The following is a 20,650-nucleotide window of genomic DNA, read 5'->3' on the forward strand; positions in this document are numbered from 1 at the left end:
ACAGGGGAGGAGTACACTCCTTCTCTTCCTCCACTTTTCGTCTTTGGTCACAGCGCCACCTCATGGTTGACAGAAGCTTTGAGAGAGACTTAATTCTTCAAGGACAAGGAATCAGAGTCCTACCAGTTCCCTGCGCCTTGAAGGTTACTTAACGAAAACGACAGATAATCGAGAAAACGTACTTTTCAGGTCCTCCTATGCTCTACTTTCTTCCTTTTCTTCGGAGGACCTAGACTCTATGATCAGTGAGGAAGAGGGACAGCTGTTGTACTGGCGCATGCGCAATGCGAGGTGGTTCCGCATGCGCGGTGGGATAGAGCGAAGCGCACGCTGAGGTTCGGCTGCCGCTGCGGCTGGACTGTCTAATCTCTGCGATTAAAGAGCACGGCACGGGATCCCGGCGCGGGATTCACATACATACCTCAGGTGATTAGTCCCCCAGATCGGTTTCTTCAAGAACTCGCTTTGGTTGTGTCGGTTGACTGGTGGTCGAGAGAGAGTAGGCCCTGGGCTAACACCCCTCCCTTTCCCGTTCCTGCGCGGGAAGTGTCCGACACCACCCGCCAGCGCCGGCTTGGTCGGCAGTGTTAACAGAGGTGTCATTATACGAGCGGAGGGATCTTGTGAAGGAAAGTGGGCCAAACGACTGTACACCTTCAATATACTGAAAGTGAGGGTACCTTGAGACGAGGGGGTGGCCTTGGGAAAACGCTGTGACACCCCCACCCCAGGACACTAAGAATTCCGCTCCCACCCCTTTTTTTTCCTTCCGCCCCAAGCAAATGCTACCTCTCAGTGGAAACCAGACCAGACACGTGAAGGGACCATTGGGGTGGTCCGTAACGTTGACAAGAGCTGGGTTAGAAAGATCCAAGAATAGTTTATTTGTCCGATAATTGATTTTTTTTAAATTGATGTTCATATTACTGTATCGCTTGACTTGTGCATTTTTACAGAATGAGTCACCCTTTGCATCGAAACTAAAACATACTGTTGAAGAGTTCACTAATCTTAGTATCGGTTTGCCGTATTTCAGCACCAATGAGAAGAGAATTACACGCTGTGGCCTCACAGTTAAACATAACTAAAAAGATAAGGGAATTTTAGGGTTAAATGCGTATTCAGCCTCAGGTCCCCTTTATTATCCCCCAAACTTAGGCTACTTTGTTTCTTGGAGAAAAGTTGTAGCAGAGAAGTCCTGGTTTTTCTCCCGATTGAAGTTGTTCAAGGAAAAAAACTTGTGATTATGTGTCTTTCAACAGTGTGTGAATTATATAGAGCTTTACTACTGAGTTGATCTAATGCCAAGTGACAGTTACTGATTCTAAGATCTCAGAAAGACACACAGTAATGTTTGTAGGAATCAGGGCTTCCTATTTCAACTACAGTGAAATAGTTTAAAAGCTTATTTGTGTAGCACTTCCAGAAACTACCATTCAGAGAGCGTTACTGGTGACAGTGAGAGACAAATTAAAATTATCGTGAATTGTCTCTCACATAACACACTTAACTTTGGAAAGGAATGTGGACGTCCTGGATCTATTATGGTTACTTGACCATGCACTGGTTTAAGGAGTCCTACCTACCATTTGACCAGGCACAAGGTATTTGAAATTGGCTTGGAGTTCAGCTAATACATTTTGAAAGGTGGATATTCAGCATTGAAGAACACATACCATATTGCAGTATTCTAACGTACTGAGATTCTGTGGGTTAAAGGTATTCTGGATTTACTATGCGAAGTCTTGGTTTTAGTTCCTGTTCCAGTACCTTTTAAGTATTTATCCTTGAGGAAGTCATTTAATATTTCTGTTCCTTGGTTCCCTGGAACCCTGCTTCACTGTACTCCTTTCCTAGTACCCCATATTGCAATTGATATGCTTACCAGTTTGTTTCCCACTCTATGATTAACTTCCTTAGGTAAGAATCTTTAAGTGTTAGTAGTACTTAGTACATAGTAGATACTGCAAAAATAATTGTTTAACGAATTAAGTTACAAAATACAAAAAAATTACTCCTTTGCCTTTTATCGTCATTATTTGTATAGCACAGTACACTTTGCAGATTTACATATATTTTAATCTAATTTGATACACTCCACAAACCTGCAAGGTCCATGACACAGACTAGAAACTACAGTTTAAGGTGAATGCATTTCCCAAGCAACAACAGGTAGTAGGTAGGAGAGCAAGGGCTGAAACCCATGTCTAGAGCTATTTTGTACTTACTGGCTATTCTTTGTGTTGAATAACATACCATCAGCTATGTTCTTTTTTTTTTTTTACTTTGTATATTGTAAAGAGACTGGTACCTCCTAGAACAGTAGCATTCATCTCTCCCATCAGGATTCTTTTACAGTATTGCTTGTATTCTTTAATTATCAAATTAAGCCTTGATTCCCCAAAATTATCAGCTTTACTATTTGCATAAATTTGGTAAGTAAATGTGGTTAGCCTCTATTAAATCTCTTAAAACTGTTTCACACATTCTGTGACATCATTTACTTCGATACCCAGTTTGAGACTTTTCTAGCTCTCAAATTTTAGTGCTTTACATACAGATATTTGACAACAGTTGTCCAAAAGGAAAAAAAAAAGCCATTTAAGAATGAAACGACCAGCTCAGCTGTTTCTTGCTGGGTAATTCTGGCCATTGAATGTCTACTTCCCTTTATTTGCTAAATCCCTATTTTGTCAAGCTACAAGAGAACTACATTTTGGCCCTATTATTAATATGCCACTTTATTTTTGTTGTTAAACAGGATAGATTGGTACTAAAAGTTTGCATTAATCTATGATCTATGATTCAGCAATGAATATGTATATTGCATTTTTTAAAGATGCTTCTGATATATCTATCAGTAATACTGGGAGAATATATAGCCTGATGAATCAGAGCACAGACTATGGATCCAGACTTCATAGGTTCAAATTCTGACTATCAGTTGTTAGCAGTATATGACAGAACAAGTTGCTTAGCCTGTTTGAATTTCTTCATTTATAATATAGAACTAGGGGGAAAGTGGTACTCAGGCAGTAGCCAATACCTATAGGTGGTAGATGTAAAAATCAGTGGGAAGCCACTGTGAAGATACATGTGGATGCAATTAGTTCTCAAACTGAACTGCAGCAGAACTCTGGTGTTCTGTGGGCTGGATGTGGTTGGTCTGTCTTTAAGATCAAGTAATGGCAACCTTATTGCCCAATTAGGAAAAAAATAAGTAAATGAATTTTCACACATTTTTTGTAGGCCTTTAGATCCTATTACTGCCTGTTTTCTGAACTTTGACAATAGTAAATTGGTTAAGGTTAGTAGAAAAACATGAAAATCAACTGTGATTCATTTTAGAGCTTTCTTTTAAAAATACGTTCCTGTGCATGGTATAATTTCAGTCTTGTGGGTCATAAAAGGAGTGGTGCTGAAAGTAGGTTGGGTAGATCAAAGGGAATAGTTTTAAATATATTTAATGCTTGGTGGTTGGGACGCCTGGGTGGCTCAGTTGGTTGAGCATCCTTCTCTTGATTTCACTTGGGTCATGATCCCAGGGTCGTGGGATCAAGCCCTCTGTTGGGCTACGCTGAGCATAGAGCCTGCTCAGGATTTTCTGTCTCTCGTTCTCCCTCTCTTCCCCATTCTCACGCGTGTGCTCCCCCCAAAATAAAAAATAAAAATAAATAAATATATTTAGTGCTTGGAGTTTAAGAGATGCTTGAACTTTATAGTAATGGAGTTCTATAAAGCTATTCTCAAGATTGGGTATACCTATTCAATAGAAGTAAAGTGTTTAGTTGTATTTAATTATATTTATTTTTTTGTTAATAAGTTTTTGGTCTTTGTCGTAACATGATACTGTGAGTTTGGCTAGAATAAATGATAGGGTATATTGTTTGATATATGGTGAGGGCTGTGGTTTAAGTAGTGGGAAGATTCTTCCCTTTATGTGGGTGGTAGTATATAAAGTCTTAGCTGACTTGGAGAATGAGTAGCTTTGGTTTTGTTGATAGGTTTATAGTAGTAGTGATGCTTCCCATCATTTGTTATTTCTTAAAGTGGTGGTATTTAAAATAGTGTTTCAAGGTGTACCTTTAATCCTTAAGTCTCAGAGTACTTCATAGATGGTCATTAGTTTTTATGATTCCTCTAAAACTGATGTCAGAGAATCACTCAAGCCCTACAAAAATATGGAACAACGTAAAAATTAAAGCTTCGTTCCTGAACATCCATCTGTTTTCTGGTACCATTTAAGAAGTTTGAAGAGTTGAGAAGACTAATCATTTCTTCCAGTGGCAAGATGTGGAAAATTGACATTTCTTTATTTTGACCTTAACTGAACACTCACTTGATTCTTTTGTTTAAAATGCAGAATGCCGGGTCTAAGTTGTAGATTTTATCAACACAAATTTCCTGAGGTGGAAGATGTAGTGATGGTGAACGTAAGGTCCATTGCTGAAATGGGGGCTTATGTCAGCTTGCTGGAATACAACAATATTGAAGGCATGATTCTTCTTAGTGAGTTGTCCAGAAGGCGTATCCGTTCTATAAACAAACTCATCAGAATTGGCAGGAATGAATGTGTGGTAGTCATTAGAGTGGACAAAGAAAAAGGTAAGTGGGAAAAATATCTAAAATACATATTTTGGATTTAAAAATGTTTTATTTTAGTTTTTCTTTTTAATTGCTGGCTGCTGTAAAAACAAAACAAAAACATCTCCTTTTATGCTTAAATTCTTTTTACATACAGAGTTGTTAGAGAAGGATGCCAATTAGCCATCTAAGTAAGACTTCTTAAGTTAGTAGTGGCTTAATTAGCACATCCCAGGACTAGTTTTTGTGGGTGAAATGACTTTTATTCCCAGAGGTTACAGGCTCTTGGTAGTTGACTCATTTTGGCTAAACTCAGAAGAGATAGGATAAGTAAACCAGAGTACTAGTTCATTTAGATTTGTAAGATGCTTTTTTCCTGATTTAAAGCTAAATTTGCAATCAGATTATTGGATGAACGTGGAAATGGGGCAAAGGTACAATGGATTTTAGGAACATTTTATATAAGCTTTGAAAAAGCAATATGCTGCAAACACACACCCAAAACCCAGTATTCTGTATCTCTTCGGTTATCAGAATGTTTGTGACTCCCCCAAAATCATGTGGGAGATTTCAGATAGTGCTGAATGTGTATTCATTTTTTTACTTGTCCCCTTTTTTCTGGACTCCATGTAAATCTTCACCTTTCTGAACACATTTTTATCTAGACACAGTGTACAATACCATTAAGTAAGTTTGGGGTTCAACTTCCTTAAAATAATTGGTTATAATTGTCTCACTATAATTTATTAGGTGTTAGTTTTACATAGTAGTTACCATCATTGCTTAAAAGACCAATCACCTTGATTGAACTTGTCTTTTTGAATACCTCAGCCATCTAGTTAATTGTGACACTTCTGCAAGTGATTGGTTTTATACATAGCTTGACATTTTTTTTCTCTGATTATAGTCGTAGGTGATAAACTTTAGAGACATTTTGTTATCCCTTAGGTAGTGACTACCACTTAGCATATTGATTATTATATATGTTTTGGTAGGGCTCAACTTCTAGAACCCCTTATTATTAAACTACTAAAGACAAATTATACCTTAAACTTGTGTTAAGTCTTCATATCACTGCCCCACTAGGACTTAAAATGGTGTCTTGTCTAGTATTTTATTTTCTATCATAGAAAATATATACACAAGAAGGAATCAAATATATTTTCAGTTGCAATCAGAAAAAAGTGAAAAGGTATACTTAAGTACAGTAGATGTAAAAGTATTTTCATAGCAGCACTGTTTGCACAGTGTTAATTAAAAACAAGAAACAATCAAAATCATGGTTAAATAAATTGTAACATTCATGCAGCGCAACTTTGTACGGAATGAGATCTCAGTGTTCTGATATGGAAAGATCCTAGAGTAAGATACAAGCAAAGTACAGAAGATCCTATAGAGGGCATCCACTTCTGATATTGGAGGATTAGGTTCTGTTGGACAAATGTTCCAATGTAACAGTTAAACAGTGAAAAGCTGTGAACAAATATATATATATTAAAAAAAAAAAAAAAGTGCCTAAAGATGTTGGGAGCAACCAAAGGCAGGCCAAAGCTGAAGGTAGGTCAACCCTTGGAAGAGAGGAACTGCACTGGATAAGTTTTACAGTTGTTTGTCTGAGTGCATGCCATAGATAGCTTCCAGCAGGGCAGCTAAAATTCTAGTGGAAAGTCTATAGTGTTTCAGTGGCTTGAGAATCAGATGAGAGTTCTGGACAACCACAACATTTGGAAGGTAGTGATGAGGATTAGAGAAAGGACCAACTCAAGGAGAGCCCCTTAGTTTAAATTATAAATTCTCAAATCTCTGCCTGAACCCTGAACCAGTAACATATAGGATGGGGTACAGCCCCATGAGGGGCAACAGGGTAAAAATCTAAACAGATTTTGGTTGCTTTCCACCTGAGGAAACAGAGCTTTAATATTTGAATTCATACAAGTTTTGCTTACTAAAACAAAAAATCAGTATCAAGAGGAACATAAAGGAACTCAGAGTCTCTGGCACATATTATTCACGATGTCCAAAATTGCTAAACGTTTCAGAAAACAGGAGAGAAAAGGCAGTCAGTCAGTGGAGACCAACCCAGAGGTGACCTTAATATTGGAGTTAACAGACAAGGATTTTAAAGCAGATGTTGTTAACTGCTCAAGAATATTGGGAAAATAAGCTTGTAATGAATGAAAAAAATGAAATCTCAGAGAAATTAGAAACTCTCACAAAGAACTAAATACAAATTCTAAAATTAAAAGTTTAATATCTAAACAACTCACTGGGCTAACAGCATAGATGGCAGAAGGCTCAAGTCAAACTTGCAGGGAGTTCACTTAAAAGAGCCAATTTTGGGGCGCCTGGGTGGCTCAGTCGGTTAAGCATCCGACTTCGGCTCAGGTCATGATCTTGCAGTTTGTGAATTCAAGCCCGGCGTCAGGCTCTGTGCTGACAGCTAGGAGCCTGGAGCCTGCTTCAGATTCTGTGTCTCCTCTCTGCTCCTCCCCCACTTGTGCTTTGTCTCTCACTATCAAAAAATAAATAGGGGCACCTGGGTGGCTCAGTCAGCTGAGTATCTGGCTTTGGCTCAGGTCATGATCTCACGGTTGGTGAGCTCGAGCCCCACATCAGGCTCTGGGCTGACAGCTCGGAGCCTGGAGCCTGCTTCGGATTCTGTGTCTCCCTCTCTCTCTGCTCCTCCCCTGCTCACACGCTGTCTCTCTCTCAAAAATAAATAAAGATCAAAATAATAATAATAATATGTGGCTATTTAAATAAATAAATAAATGTAAAAGAACCAATCTGAAGAACAGAGCAGGAAAAAAAATGTGTCAAATATTAAAAGCTCTATTCCAAAAGAAGAGAGAGAAAGGGCAGAAAATATATTTGAGGAAATAGTTGTCAAAAGTTTCCTGTATTTACTGAAAAAAACATCTACAACCTGGAGAAGCTTGGCAAACCTCCAGCAGGATAAATACTAATAAGACCACATCTAGGCATGTTAAACCATTGAAAAACAGAGATAGGGAAAATCTTGAAAGTAACCAAAAGAAAACGACTCATGATTTACAGGGGAATAGTAATATGAATTAGTATGGTATTACTGAAAATAGTGGCTGTCTGAGCATTGAATGACTGACCATTTAAAGCACTGAAAGAAAAATTGTCAACCCAGAATTCTATATTTTAAGAAAATATTCAATAGTGAAGATCAAAAATGATGACATTTTTGGGTAAATAGAAACTTAAGAGGATGTATTACCTAATAAATCTCCATTATAAGAAACAATAAAGGAAGTCGTGCAGGCCGATGAGGTGTGAGGCCTGACATAGGAAATATGTGGGTAAATGTAAAAGACTATTTTTCTCTTAAATTCTTCAAAATACATTTAAGTGCTTGTCTCGTTATATACCCATGGGATTTTAATTTATGGATGTGATTGACAACATGAAGAGGCCAATGCTGTGGCCACATCACGCCATGTAGGGCCACCATGAGGAAGCACCAGTTTTGGTCAGGAGACAGAAGGAGCATCAAGAATACAGAAAATGTAGATAATACAGTTGACCTTGTGATGATGGATGCCAAAAAGACAAGTATAGAGAATCTTTTGACTAACTTTTATTTGGGTAATTGAAAGTATTAGTTAATACTTTCTGCATCACCTCTACTAAAGTGATGCAGAATATGCAGTTACATGATACAAGTGCCTTCTGAAAACAGAAATCTCTCATCTTATATTTCTTACGCAGCATTTTATTGATAATAATGTTAGTGGGAAATAAGTGTAGATATGCCAACCAAACAACATGATTGCAAAAATTTATCACAGTGCTAAGCTTTTTTTCAAACTTTTCTCATACAGGATATATTGATTTGTCAAAAAGAAGAGTTTCTCCAGAGGAAGCAATCAAATGTGAAGATAAATTCACCAAATCCAAAACTGTAAGTTTGATATTTGAGTGAAATTAGTTCACTATTTAATATATTTAATAATCAGCATGTAATATTATAGGCAGGAAAAAAAAACCCTGAATTTTCTGTAACTGTATTTCCATTTACAACTATGAGTTGAGAAGAATAATTTGAAGTCTTAATTTCAAAAGAGTTATGACTGCAGTGTTTTATCTGGTGGTGGTACTACCTTAAGGCATTGCTTATGGTTTGCTATTCTGTAACGAGTATATTGGATGTTAGTGTTTTTAAGTTATTTTAGTTTAAATTAACTATGGGTGATTTCAGTCAGTTTGACTTACGGTAACATGTAGTTCCTGGCTTTAAACCCTGTTTGGGGATATTCGAGACAACCAGCTATTGTATGTTAAGAATAAGCAAGGGTCGGGGCATCTAGGTCACTCGGCCAGTTGAGCATCTGATTCTTGATTTCAGCTTAGGTCATGATCCCAGGGTCGTGGGATCAAGCCCCAAGTTGGGCTCCATGCTGAAAGTGGAGCCTGCTTAAGATTCTCTGTCCCTCTGGCCTTCCCCCACCCCCCACTTGGACTCCCTCCCTCTCTAAAATAAAATGAAAGGGGCGCCTGGGTGGCTCAGTCAGTCAAGCATCCAACTTCAGCTCAGGCATGATTTCATGGTTCTTGAGTTCAAGCCGTGTATTGGGCTCTGACAGCTCAGATGGAGCCTTGAGGCTGCTTCAGTTTCTGTGTCTCCCTCTCTCTCTGCCCCTCACCTGCTTGTTCTCCCTCCCCCCCTCTCCCCCTCCCCCCTCCCCCTCTCCCCCTCTCCCCCTCTCCCCCTCTCCCCCTCTCTCCCTCTCTCCCTCTCTCCCCCTCTCTCCCCCTCTCTCCCTGTCTCTCTCTCTCTCTCTCTCTCTCTCTCTCTCTCTCTCTCTCTCAAAAGAAGTAAGCATTAAAAATAAAATAAAAAAAGAACAAGCAAGTGTTTGTGAATCCAGGAAAGCAAGGCAGGCAGGGGCCTGTTACTAGTTCCCCTCCCCCTCTTTGCTAGGGTTCTTTTCTGTTTCATTTTCTAATTTCTGCTGAAATTCCCTACTTCTGTGCAGTAAGCCTTAATTAAGCAAGAACAGTCATTTTTTTCATTCTTTATCTTCTGTCTATATTTTTCTCTTCTCTGGTCCCATATAGATTATCCTTTATTCTCTAGGTCTTAGGTTCTTAATGGCACTGTTTCCATTGTTTCTGTTTTCTTTTTCTTTTGTTCTCTCTCTCTCTCTCTCTCTCTCTCTCTCTCTCTCTCTCGTGTATTTCTGTCCTCAAGGTAAAATGCCAAGAAAACAATGCTTTAAATGAAGAGATTTTTGAAATCTTGATTAACCCTAATAAATAAGAGAATACAAATCTAAACAACCAAAAGACCATTATCCAAACCTTTCCTTTTGTTTTACTGATCTGTTTACTATTACTGCAGTATGTACATTAGAAAACACAATCAGTAAAATCCCTTCTTAATAATCTGATGACCTGGGGCACCTAGGTGGCTCAGTCGGTTAAGTGTCTGACTTTGGCTCAGGTCATGGTCTCCCAGTTCTGGAGTTGAAGCCCTGCGTCAGGCTCTGTACTAACAGCTTGGAGCCTGGAGCCTGCTTCGGATTCTGTGTCTCCCGCTCTTTCAGCTCTTCCCTTGTTTGTGTGCTCAAGCGCATGGTGTGTGTGTGTGTGTGTGTGTGTGTGTGTGTGTGTGTGTGTGTGTGTGTGTCTCTCAAAAATAAGTAAACTTTTAAAAAACAAGTAAGTAAATTAAAAAATAATAATAATCTGAGGCCCTTGCCATTCAAAATGTAGTCTCTAGGGGCACCTGGGTGGCTCAGTCAGTTGAGTGTCTGACTTTCGCTCAGGTCATGATCTCATGGGCTCTGTGCTGACAGCTCAGAGCCTCGAGCCTGCTTCGGATTCTGTGTCTCCCTCTCTCTCTGCCCCTCCCCTGCTCATGCTCTGTCTCTCTTAGTCTTTCAATAATAAATAAACATTAAAGACATTTTTTTAAATAAAAACAAAACAAAAAAACCAAAATGTAGTTTCTGGACCAGCAGCATTGACATCACCTGACCACTTAATGCAGTATTTCAAGTCCCACTAAGTTTGATAAGCTCCACTCTAGGAAACTTTCACTTTGTTTTGTCCCCTTAGAATATTGTAAAATGAGTATGTTAGTAGATCTTATCAGGATGATAAGGTGATAGAATGAAATAGGCAATGTTAGTACCTCTCCTCACTCAATTTTCATATGTAATATGAAAACCTCTTTTCTTGTCTTTAAGCCCTTTTATTTTTAGGAAATTAGAAAAAGGGTTTGGCAGCAGTGAGTGGGAGGTAGGTAGGATTGAAGGATAACTGTTAAAATGATAACAGAGCAGAAAAATATTAAAATCTCAATTCTGGTTCCATGCTGTCATATGGAGTAGTAATAATAGCTTGCACTTGCATAAGAGGATTTGTATAATTTATAAATTTTGTACATTTGTACAATATTTTCCATTTATAATGTGCTGCATTTGGATACATTTGACCTGTGTGAGAGCTCACTGCTGTAACAAGGAGAGATGTTAGTAGTTCCTTCTTCCAGAAGAGGAAACAAATTCAGAGAGGTTAATTAGTCCCAGAGTCAACTCATAGTCTGGGTCTTAGGACACTAAATTACATCCTGTTTCTACTTGTTATACCTACTTGAGTTAACTACTATTGAAAGCCAATATTTCTCTATGAAAAAAGAACTTGTATGTTGATCTTCTGTTAAGAAATTATTGTAGTCTAATTAACCAAGGTTTTATATGCTGTCTACTGAAATATAAAAATACCTTTTTTTTAATAGCTCTCTTGAATCTTTGAATTGTTGAACTCTTCATTTTGTTTCTAGGTTTACAGTATTCTTCGTCATGTTGCTGAGGTGTTAGAGTACACCAAGGACGAGCAGCTGGAGAGCCTGTTCCAGAGGACTGCCTGGGTCTTTGATGACAAATACAAGAGACCCGGATATGGTGCCTATGATGCATTTAAGCATGCAGTCTCGTAAGAACATCTTCTTGGCTCTGTTTCTACCTTGATACCACAGCTGTGCTAGGTCTAGCACATGGGTTGAGAGCCTGACATGTAATAAAAGCACAACATCCACGTATTCTGTCCTTGCCAAATTTAGGTTAAAACATTTCAGTATAAAAGGCCCATAATATGGGCCAATCCTATATAACCAAGCATCTGTAATTTTGTACACCATAGTTTTTGTAAACCATATGGTTTCACATTATCCGCTTACATGTTTTCCCCTCCTAGTTTTGTTATTCTGGTTAACTTCAGGTCCAGTGTAAATGTCTCATCTATAACAGTAACCTTATTTTCTTTACCTTAGTTCCTTTGACCTTCAGCCCGTGCCACTTAAGCCAGTTTTCATATGGCCTCACCCTGGGTCTTATTATCACCAGAATTTGCTGTGTTTCCAAAACATGTAATTTATACATTCTGTTCTTTCAGCACAGCTTCCTGTCCTTCCAGCTCCCCCATAGTTAGCTCTACTCTGTGTCTTCCTAATTCTTTTGCCAGTCTGTGATTCCAGACCTTTTTTTTCCTCCCTGTCTTTTCACCCTTTCCTGCCTTCTCTTTCTTATTCAGCATAGACATACCATGGTCCATCATTCCAACAACTTTCTTGCCAATGTCATGAGCTTTTGCCCTGTTTTTCCTTCTGTTACATCCAGCCTTGGATCGATGTTCCTGCCTTCTCTACACTTGTAGACTACTGGGTGCTGCTAGGAAAAACCACAGTCTTGCAGGTTGGTGGCACTGCATACTCATGGTCTCCAACCTCAGCTGCGCCTTCACTGCTGCCTCACATTCTCTCTGCTCTTTGTCAGTTCTTCTCCCATTCTTAGAGTGGCTATTTTAGAGCTTTTCCACACTCTCCATCAGATACCCAGTCCCCCCTCTCTTCCCTCCCTCTCAACTGGTATGTTTCACTACCTATTTTATAAAGACAATATAAGCCATTGCACAGGATCTCCTGTACTCCTTCCACTATCTCAGCAAACTTCTCCCTCCCATCCATCATTACCTCCTGTGCTGGAATTCATATCCTTCCTGCTCTCAAACTAATCTTACCACCTGTGCACAGCTACTGCTCAGGGATCCCTTTTTATTCATTATTCTCTCTTTTGGGTTTTCAGCCTTTATCTTTGTTGGTTTTGCTCCATTAGTATAAAAATATGCTCTACCTTCTCCCATTTATACTAAAAGCAAACTTCTTTACTACCTTCCTCTACTTTCTCCTGTAGCAAGTATCGTATCCATTCTAATAGCCAGACTGCTTCACTTTTGTGTACTTCCTGTCTCTCCTTCTGCACCTCCTACTCTTTCCCAAATGTTAATGCCCCACAAGCAGCCTCACCACTACACCAAGGTTAATTTCCCAGCCTTTGTGCTGCCAAAGGATATCGGTCCCCTCAGCTCTCAGAATGGCCAAGTAAGACCTGGGACTGTTAGAGTCACCAGCAAGCCAACTCATCTGGGGCTCCAAATCCCTTACAGTCCCCCTGGTCCCCCCATCTGACTTTTTTCTTCATATTACATTGTGGGAAAGGTAAGAAGAATAGTTAGAATAGCTAACATTTATATATGCCTCACAACAACCTGTGGTATAAGTGCTGTTATTATCCCAGTCTTACAGGTGAGAAAATTGAAGCAGAGATTAAATAATTTGTCCATGTGCACAGAGCTAGCAAGTGGTAGAGCCCCAATTCAGACCTAGATACTGGCTCCATATGGAGCTTATGCTATTAACCATTAAGCACTGTGGTATATTTCTTTCCTCCCTGATTTCAGTCCTGCATCCGTCAGCCAGTACATTTCATAATTTGGTGTGTGTCATCTTCCAGTCCTGGCTTAGCTCTGTCACTTCCACTCCAGCACGCCCTCCATTACTGCTCGGCATTGGTATATGTTGTCTTTCCTTTTCCCTAACATTCTTTTGTTTCATCAGCCATGGAGTGACCACATTTAAAGATAATTCTATGCCACATGTGCTTCATATTTTTTTCTTTTAATTAAGAATAAAATTTCTGAGATAGTTGGAAACCATATTTTACCCTTCCCAACCCATTCCCCTCGTAAGTGGTAACTACTATAATTAGTATGCATCATTATTATTTACATTTTTATAGTTTTATTACATATATATATCTGTAAAGTACATATAGAATTTTTGTATTTAAAAATATTTCTTACTCATGTAAACTGAAAAACAAAATTTATTGTCATTGCAGATCTCTGTACCTTACAGTTTTACTTATAAGGCTGTTAAGAGCAAGATTCTCGAAATTGATAGATGTGTGCCTACTTCATATTAATTTTTATACAGTATTTCGAGAATATGCTTTATTCCTCTATTAAGAGATATAAGGTCACACACACACCCTTATCCCGTATTTTTGAACAGGGCTATTAAGAATATACATGTACATTTCTCTATGTTTGGGAGTTTCTGAGGTATACACACAGCAGTAGAGTTGTTGGCTCATAGGACTGATTACACACATCTTTAAATTGACTCAGTTTTGTCAAAATATTCTCCGAATTGGTTCTACAATTTATATTTCCTCTAGCAGATGTATGAGCATTCCCATTTCTCTTTATCCTCACCAACATTTGGAATATATCTCAGATTGTTTTCCCTTTTGCCAAACTGATAGGTGTAATAGTATCTTGTTGTGGTTTGCATTTTACTGGTTGTTGGTAAAGTTAACAGTTTTCCTGTGCTTACTGCTGCTTCTGTGAAACATCTGTTCATCTTATTGCTCATTTTCTGATGGTTTGTCTTGTTACATTTTGTAGGCAGTATTAGCTGAATGAAAGTTCCCTCCACCCAAATTCTTTTGCTTTTCATTCCCGAACCCCTGCTGTTTAGGCCTGATGCTTGCTCATGCCATTTCTACTTTAATACTTTATAACTTTCTTACAACACTTCTACCTTTGCTTTTTAAAGTCCTACCATCCTTTTAGTCATTCATTTTTTTCATTTGTTCATGTTCCGCAACCATGCTGGTGACTAAGACCCTGGTCCCTGCCTTGTGGCACTCAGAAGGGTCGGGTGAAATGCCACGTTAGTCCATGCAGCCCTTCCTGAGCCCACTGACTGAAAGTAATCCCTTCCCCTACTGATTCCCAAGGATGCACTTTTATTTTTAAATTTGCTTGTATGTTTTTGTTCTTTTCAGGCTCCTTGAAACAGAGACTGCTAATTACATGGAAATGCTTAATTATTGTGGGATGCCAGATGTTTTAGAAGACATTTTAAATTCCTTGTTTTAGCCAGATCTCTAAAATTTTTCTTTACATAGTAATCAGTTAGGTGTTTTCTATTTGTCATAATTGTCCTAAGTGCTTTACTTGCACTCTCATTTAATACCACAGTCCAGTGACTGGGTGAATGAGTTTTCATCCTCATTTTACAAGTTTCGAAACTGAGGTCTGGAAGGGCCCCGAAACACCATTATTAAAGTGCAGAGCTAAGATTTTGAACTCAGTCTTGACACTAAAGCCTGTGCTCTTAAACATTCTGTGGTACTGTGTTTGATGTCAGTTATTAGTAAAGTAACTTTGATCTTTTATGTTTGTGTGTGTGTTTTGTTTTGCTTTAATTAGAGACCCATCTATTTTGGATAGTTTAGATTTGAATGAAGATGAACGGGGAGTACTTATTAACAATATTAATAGGCGTTTGACACCACAAGCTGTCAAAATTCGAGCAGGTAAGTGATTTTTTAAATGTTTAAAATACGTTGCATAAATTAAAAAGTTGTTAAATGATGAGACTTACCAAAGAATATTTTGCTATATCAACATATATAAATTTTTCTAAATGTCTATTTCTTATAACAAGAAAAGTTGAAGAAATTATTTTTGCTTCTACTGAATCATAAAATGTATATATTGACACAAGGGAAAACTGTCATATATGCATTCAACTAACATTAAGTTAGCCCCTTTCTTTTTTTTTTTTTTTTTTAATTTTTTTTTTTTTAACGTTTATTTATTTTTGAGACAGAGAGAGACAGAGCATGAACAGGGAAGGGTCAGAGAGAGGGAGACACAGAATCTGAAATAGGCTCCAGGCTCTGAGCTGTCAGCACAGAGCCCGATGCGGGGCTCGAACTCACACACCGCGAGATCATGACCTGAGCTGAAATCGGCCGCTTAACTGACTGAGCCACCCAGGCACCCCAATTTAGCCCCTTTTTTTAAAGGGGGGGTGTAATTTTGTTTTAGAAAATAACTTTAAAATATTCTAATAGTACAGTAATATCCTTTTATGCCTGCAGATTAACCACTGTTAATATAGTTTGGAGTATATTCTTTCAGACATTTTTCCTACACATATACACTGTATAGGAATATATGCTATTTACATTCATAGATTTTTTTGGTTTTTACAAAGATGGGATCATGCTATGAAAAATTTTCCTCAACTAGCATGGTTGCCTTTCCATGCAAAACATGGGACTATTTCTCTTTTTTTTTTTAATGGCTTGGTGTGATATTTTTAATGTTTGTTGACAGAGAGAGAGAGAGACAGAGTGCGAGTAAGGCAGGGGCAGAGAGAGGGAGACACAGAATCTGAAGCAGGCTCCAGGCTCTGAGCTGTCAGCACAGAGCCCGACTCAGGACTTAAACTCATGAACTATGAGATCATGACCTGAGCTGAAGTCGGGACGCTCAACCGATTGAGCCACCCAGGCGCCCCAGCTAGGTGTGATATTTTATAGAACAGTAAAACCAGTATAAACCAGTCTTCTCTTGATGGACATTTATCTTCTGCCAGTTTTTTCACTGTGAGAAAAAAATACTACAAATTAGCATGCTTGTAACATAGACACTTACCCAGTTATATGAGTGTTCTGTTAGGCAAACTCCGAGAAGTGCAATTGCTGGGTCAGAGGGTATGCAATTTCTAAACTGTTCTAAGCAACTTGCAGTTATTGTTTCATTCAGCCTTTATCACACTCCTCCTCCTCTCCACTTGACAGATAAGGAACTGAGGCATAGAGATGTTGGAATCATGATTTTAACCCAGGCATAGGCAGAAATCAAGGTGTTTGTTGAATTTCGCTCCTTTATAGTCATCATTCAGGGGCTTGATGTGGAGAAGATATCATTTCACTGCATATTCAGATTTTATAATTATGAAAGTTAACATATAGGGTTATTTCTATACTGAAAGGATTATGAAAGCTTTCGTAAGTGTTTGAGTGCTAGTGTATCTGCCACATCTCTGATTTTTAAGCCTTTCAGTACTTTTTTGCATTATTTGGTATACGTTTTTCAATTTCTGTACTTTTAGATATTGAAGTGGCTTGTTATGGTTATGAAGGCATTGATGCTGTAAAAGAAGCCCTGAGAGCAGGTTTGAATTGTTCTACAGAAACCATGCCCATCAAGGTGAGTAATGTTTTCTCTCTCCCTGCTAAAATACCAACCTAAACCAAATCAGATTCTTTTTATGATCATGTTTCATAACAGGTGTCGGGCAGAGTGGTTCTTGGTGCTGTTGTCTAAAGGATGCTACTGCTACTGTCACAGTGGATAAAGATTTCTATTGGTATTTAGTGCCAGAGGGCTGGCTGTGCTAAACCTCCTTTATAATATAAAGAGTTGCTATGGGGCATCTGGGTGGCTCAGCCAGTTAAGCGTCCAGCTTCAGCTCAGGTCATGATCTTGTGGCTCGTGAGTTTGAGCCCCGCATTGGGCTGTCTGCTGTTAGCACAGAGCCTGATTCAGATCCTCTGTTCCCCCTCATTTTCTCTGCTCCTCCTCTGCTGGCTGTCTCTTCTCTTCTCTCAAAAATAAACAAACAAAAAAAAAAGAATTGCTGTGCCCATAATGCCCATAGGATCTTGAAAAGGATAACATATTCTCATATTCACACATCTTTTAGGAGTTTTGGTCTGAATCTTCTAAGCAATACAATTAACCAGATGGTTGTTATTCAGAATCTTAGATTTTCTTCTGTCGGTTTAGTTTATAACCAAATAAGAATTTTTGTTGCTTTTAGAAACAAATTATCCATTGTTCTGATGATGGCTGTAGTTATGTTAGCCACCAAAGAGGGAGAAGTCTTAATTGTATATATTGTCTTTCAGTGGACTGTTTACATTGGATTATATCACTGTGTCAACTAGTTTTTGCTGCATTAACAAACCAGCCCCAATTGCTGACTTACAGAATTAGAAATTAAGTTTTAGTGTGATTTGTTAAGGCAGCAGATTAGCAAAAAAGTTCTCAAACATGCTGATGGTTTTGTGTTGTATTGTTATGTTCATAATTGATTTTTTTCTTCTTTCTTAGATTAATCTAATAGCTCCTCCTAGATATGTGATGACAACAACAACCCTGGAGAGAACAGAAGGCCTCTCTGTCCTCAATCAAGCTATGGCTGTTATAAAAGAAAAGATTGAGGAAAAGAGGGGTGTCTTCAATGTCCAAATGGAGGTAAGGTCTATACTGTTTTTGCCTTGTTCTTAAAATATATAAGAAATTTAGGGGTGCCCAGCTAGCTCAGTCAGTAGAGTATGTAACTCTTGATCTTGGGGTCATGAGTTCAAATCTCACCTTGGGGTTAGAGATTACTTAGATACATACATATGTATGTATGTACATACATACGGAATTTAAATCTGTAAATGATTTGCATTCTAAAATACTTAATCACTGCCTTTTAAAACATGAGATACATCTAGGATTATAATTCTGCTAAGCATAAAATAATCATTGACTCAGAGGGCCCTTAAAGGGGCTTTTTAAAAGTAAATGAGAACTGTCACTCATTTAGAAGTAAATGAGAACTATGATGGTTAGTCAGGAGTAAGGTCACTGATGGATGTTGGGTTTATCCCCCCAAAAGAGAAAAAAAATAGACAATAAAAATGAGTGGTTATTGTCAGAATTTAATGTGGAAGGCTTAAAATTTGATCTAAGGATTAGGAACGAGTAATATTTTCTTCATCTCAACAAGAATGAAACCTAATTAGAAAAAAATGGTAAGTAATTTATTTTAAACCCAGAGGATGCATTTTTATAAGACATCTTATGGGTTTGAAAGATACAGCCACCGAGATGATTTTCATATTTTTCAGTTTTGGCTTATAAAAATGATAGAAGGGAATATTTTCTTTTAATACACATTTCTTTTCCCCATACTCTCACTCTTTTACATTTCTCCCATTATTTATCTAATGGAATTTATTAATGATGCAGCAGCATTCAAGAATGAACAGATGGCAGAGTTGGTGAAGGAAAAGTATTTTTTTAAGAGTTAAAATACTAGGCAATAAGAGTATTAAAGTTGAATTCGTATACTGTTTAACCATCTCACTTTGAAATTATGCCTCTGCTTCCACAGCCTAAAGTGGTCACAGATACAGATGAGACCGAACTTGCAAGGCAGCTTGAGAGGCTTGAGAGAGAGAATGCAGAAGTGGATGGAGACGATGATGCAGAAGAAATGGAAGCCAAAGCCGAAGATTAACTTTGTGGGAAACAGAGTCCAGTTTAAGGAACACAAAACAGCCCTTCCTGGCTGTAAACCCTAGACTGAAAGTTTTCCAGTATTGAAAACTTCAAAGCTGAATATTTTTTATTTCCAAGTATTTAAATGTTCCAACAGACCAAAATGTGAAATGCCCTCCTAAAAGTCAAAAAGTCAGCTGTTTTCACACAATAGCTCCAACATTCAGCATTTTTTAAGGGAGTGGGCCTAATTTCACTAGAGATAAATCTTTAAGAACATAAAATTGGGCTTGTGGTTTCCATTTCTGATGTCTCCAGATTGGCACCCCTTTGTAGTTCAGTGCCTCCATGAGATTTACAAGGGGGCACCCAAAGCAAATAGCCTCAACCTTTCTATATAAAATGTATCAAGCAAACATTAAATAAATTTCTGGGATATTTAACTATAGGCTTCTTCCTTCTTGTCACCAGTTAAAAACATTATGATTACTAAGATCCTAATTCTATTATCTTCCTTTTAGTCTAGATGTAGAAGAAACATAAGGGCAGGTGACCAAAGGATCTATACAGCGGATCCTTTCAAAGAAGGGTTTGGAGAAAATAATTTCTCAATTTTAACCACAGTTACAGTTGACTCTTAGGGAGAAAAAGCCTTAAAACACAATATAAAAATTACATAGGATGTGTGCCTTTTGCCAGTTTGAGACTGAGAATACATGGTATGAGAGAGAATTTATCACACTGGTTCTTGTCGGTGTACTAAGCTGCTCGCCCTGAGTTTGTAATTTAGGGTGGTAAAGTTTTTTTTGTTTGTTTTTAAAGATGCTGCCTTAGTTATTTTGAGTATCATTGCTCAGCTTTTGATTTTTTTTTTCCTCTCCCATTAAATCATTCACTAGGTGCCACCTAGAGCTTTAGTTCTTTATAACAAATAGGGATCTGATTGAACACAATTACAATGATTTTTCTATATTTCCATCATTTGTATGTTTAAGAGCTAATTGTTTTAAAGGTATATGAATCTAAAGGTAAAGAAATGTAAAGAAATTTCATAGATAACATAGTAACTTAGATACATATCTAAGTTACTATTTGAAGTTAAGTTACAGTAGCCAGGGTGTAGAAAGTCTTGAGTTTGAAGACTGGTCTGTTTTCATAGATTTAATCTCTTTGGATACTTGAGGTACTAGATGTATTCATTTTATTAATTACTCCTAAGAATAGCTATTTAAAAACATAAAAGATTAAACCTAACCCACCTTACTTGACTGAGGACTAGACTTAATTCAATTATTAAAGGGACTAGGAAATAGAAGAGTGTGTTGGTGAAACAGTCAATGGCATTTTTGGAGGTTTGTCCCTTTATTTAATTCAGCAGCCTCTAGTAGCTTTTTAAATCCCAAAGTATAACTTCCTATGGCTATTTCTACAAGATAGCCTTGATTGCCAGCTAGCATGCCATACTGGGAATATTTAGAGGAGGATCTAAATATTGGCACATGATTTTCACTTTGGTCTTTTTGAGGAGTCAAAAAACTAGTCTATAAGGCTTGTGACATCAAGAATGTCATCAAAATATAACTGATGCTCCCTAAATGTTTGCTGTGGGCAGGAG

General features: G+C 37.9%; 1 protein-coding gene across 1 annotated transcript; it reads left to right on the forward strand.

The window, feature by feature from the left end:
- Positions 1-216: 216 nt before the first annotated feature.
- EIF2S1 (eukaryotic translation initiation factor 2 subunit alpha) lies at positions 217-19,478 on the forward strand. Its single transcript, XM_015068416.3, has 8 exons — positions 217-426; positions 4,364-4,605; positions 8,436-8,515; positions 11,402-11,553; positions 15,175-15,281; positions 16,871-16,968; positions 17,875-18,018; positions 18,929-19,478. The coding sequence occupies exons 2-8, from the start codon at positions 4,365-4,367 to the stop codon at positions 19,052-19,054; spliced, it is 948 nt and encodes a 315-aa protein (XP_014923902.1). The 5' UTR covers positions 217-426; position 4,364; the 3' UTR covers positions 19,055-19,478.
- Positions 19,479-20,650: the final 1,172 nt, after the last annotated feature.

Source organism: Acinonyx jubatus, chromosome B3 (genome assembly GCF_027475565.1).
Source record: "Acinonyx jubatus isolate Ajub_Pintada_27869175 chromosome B3, VMU_Ajub_asm_v1.0, whole genome shotgun sequence".
In the NCBI taxonomy this organism is placed as follows: Eukaryota; Metazoa; Chordata; class Mammalia; order Carnivora; family Felidae; genus Acinonyx; species Acinonyx jubatus.

Coding starts and splice junctions, on each gene's coding strand:
- EIF2S1 (XM_015068416.3), top strand. CDS start 4,365: ATGCCGGGTCTAAGTTGTAGATTTTATCAACACAAATTTCCTGAGGTG. Junction 15,282..16,870: donor AGCTGTCAAAATTCGAGCAG/GTAAGTGATTTT, acceptor CTGTACTTTTAG/ATATTGAAGTGGCTTGTTAT. Junction 18,019..18,928: donor TCTTCAATGTCCAAATGGAG/GTAAGGTCTATA, acceptor CTGCTTCCACAG/CCTAAAGTGGTCACAGATAC.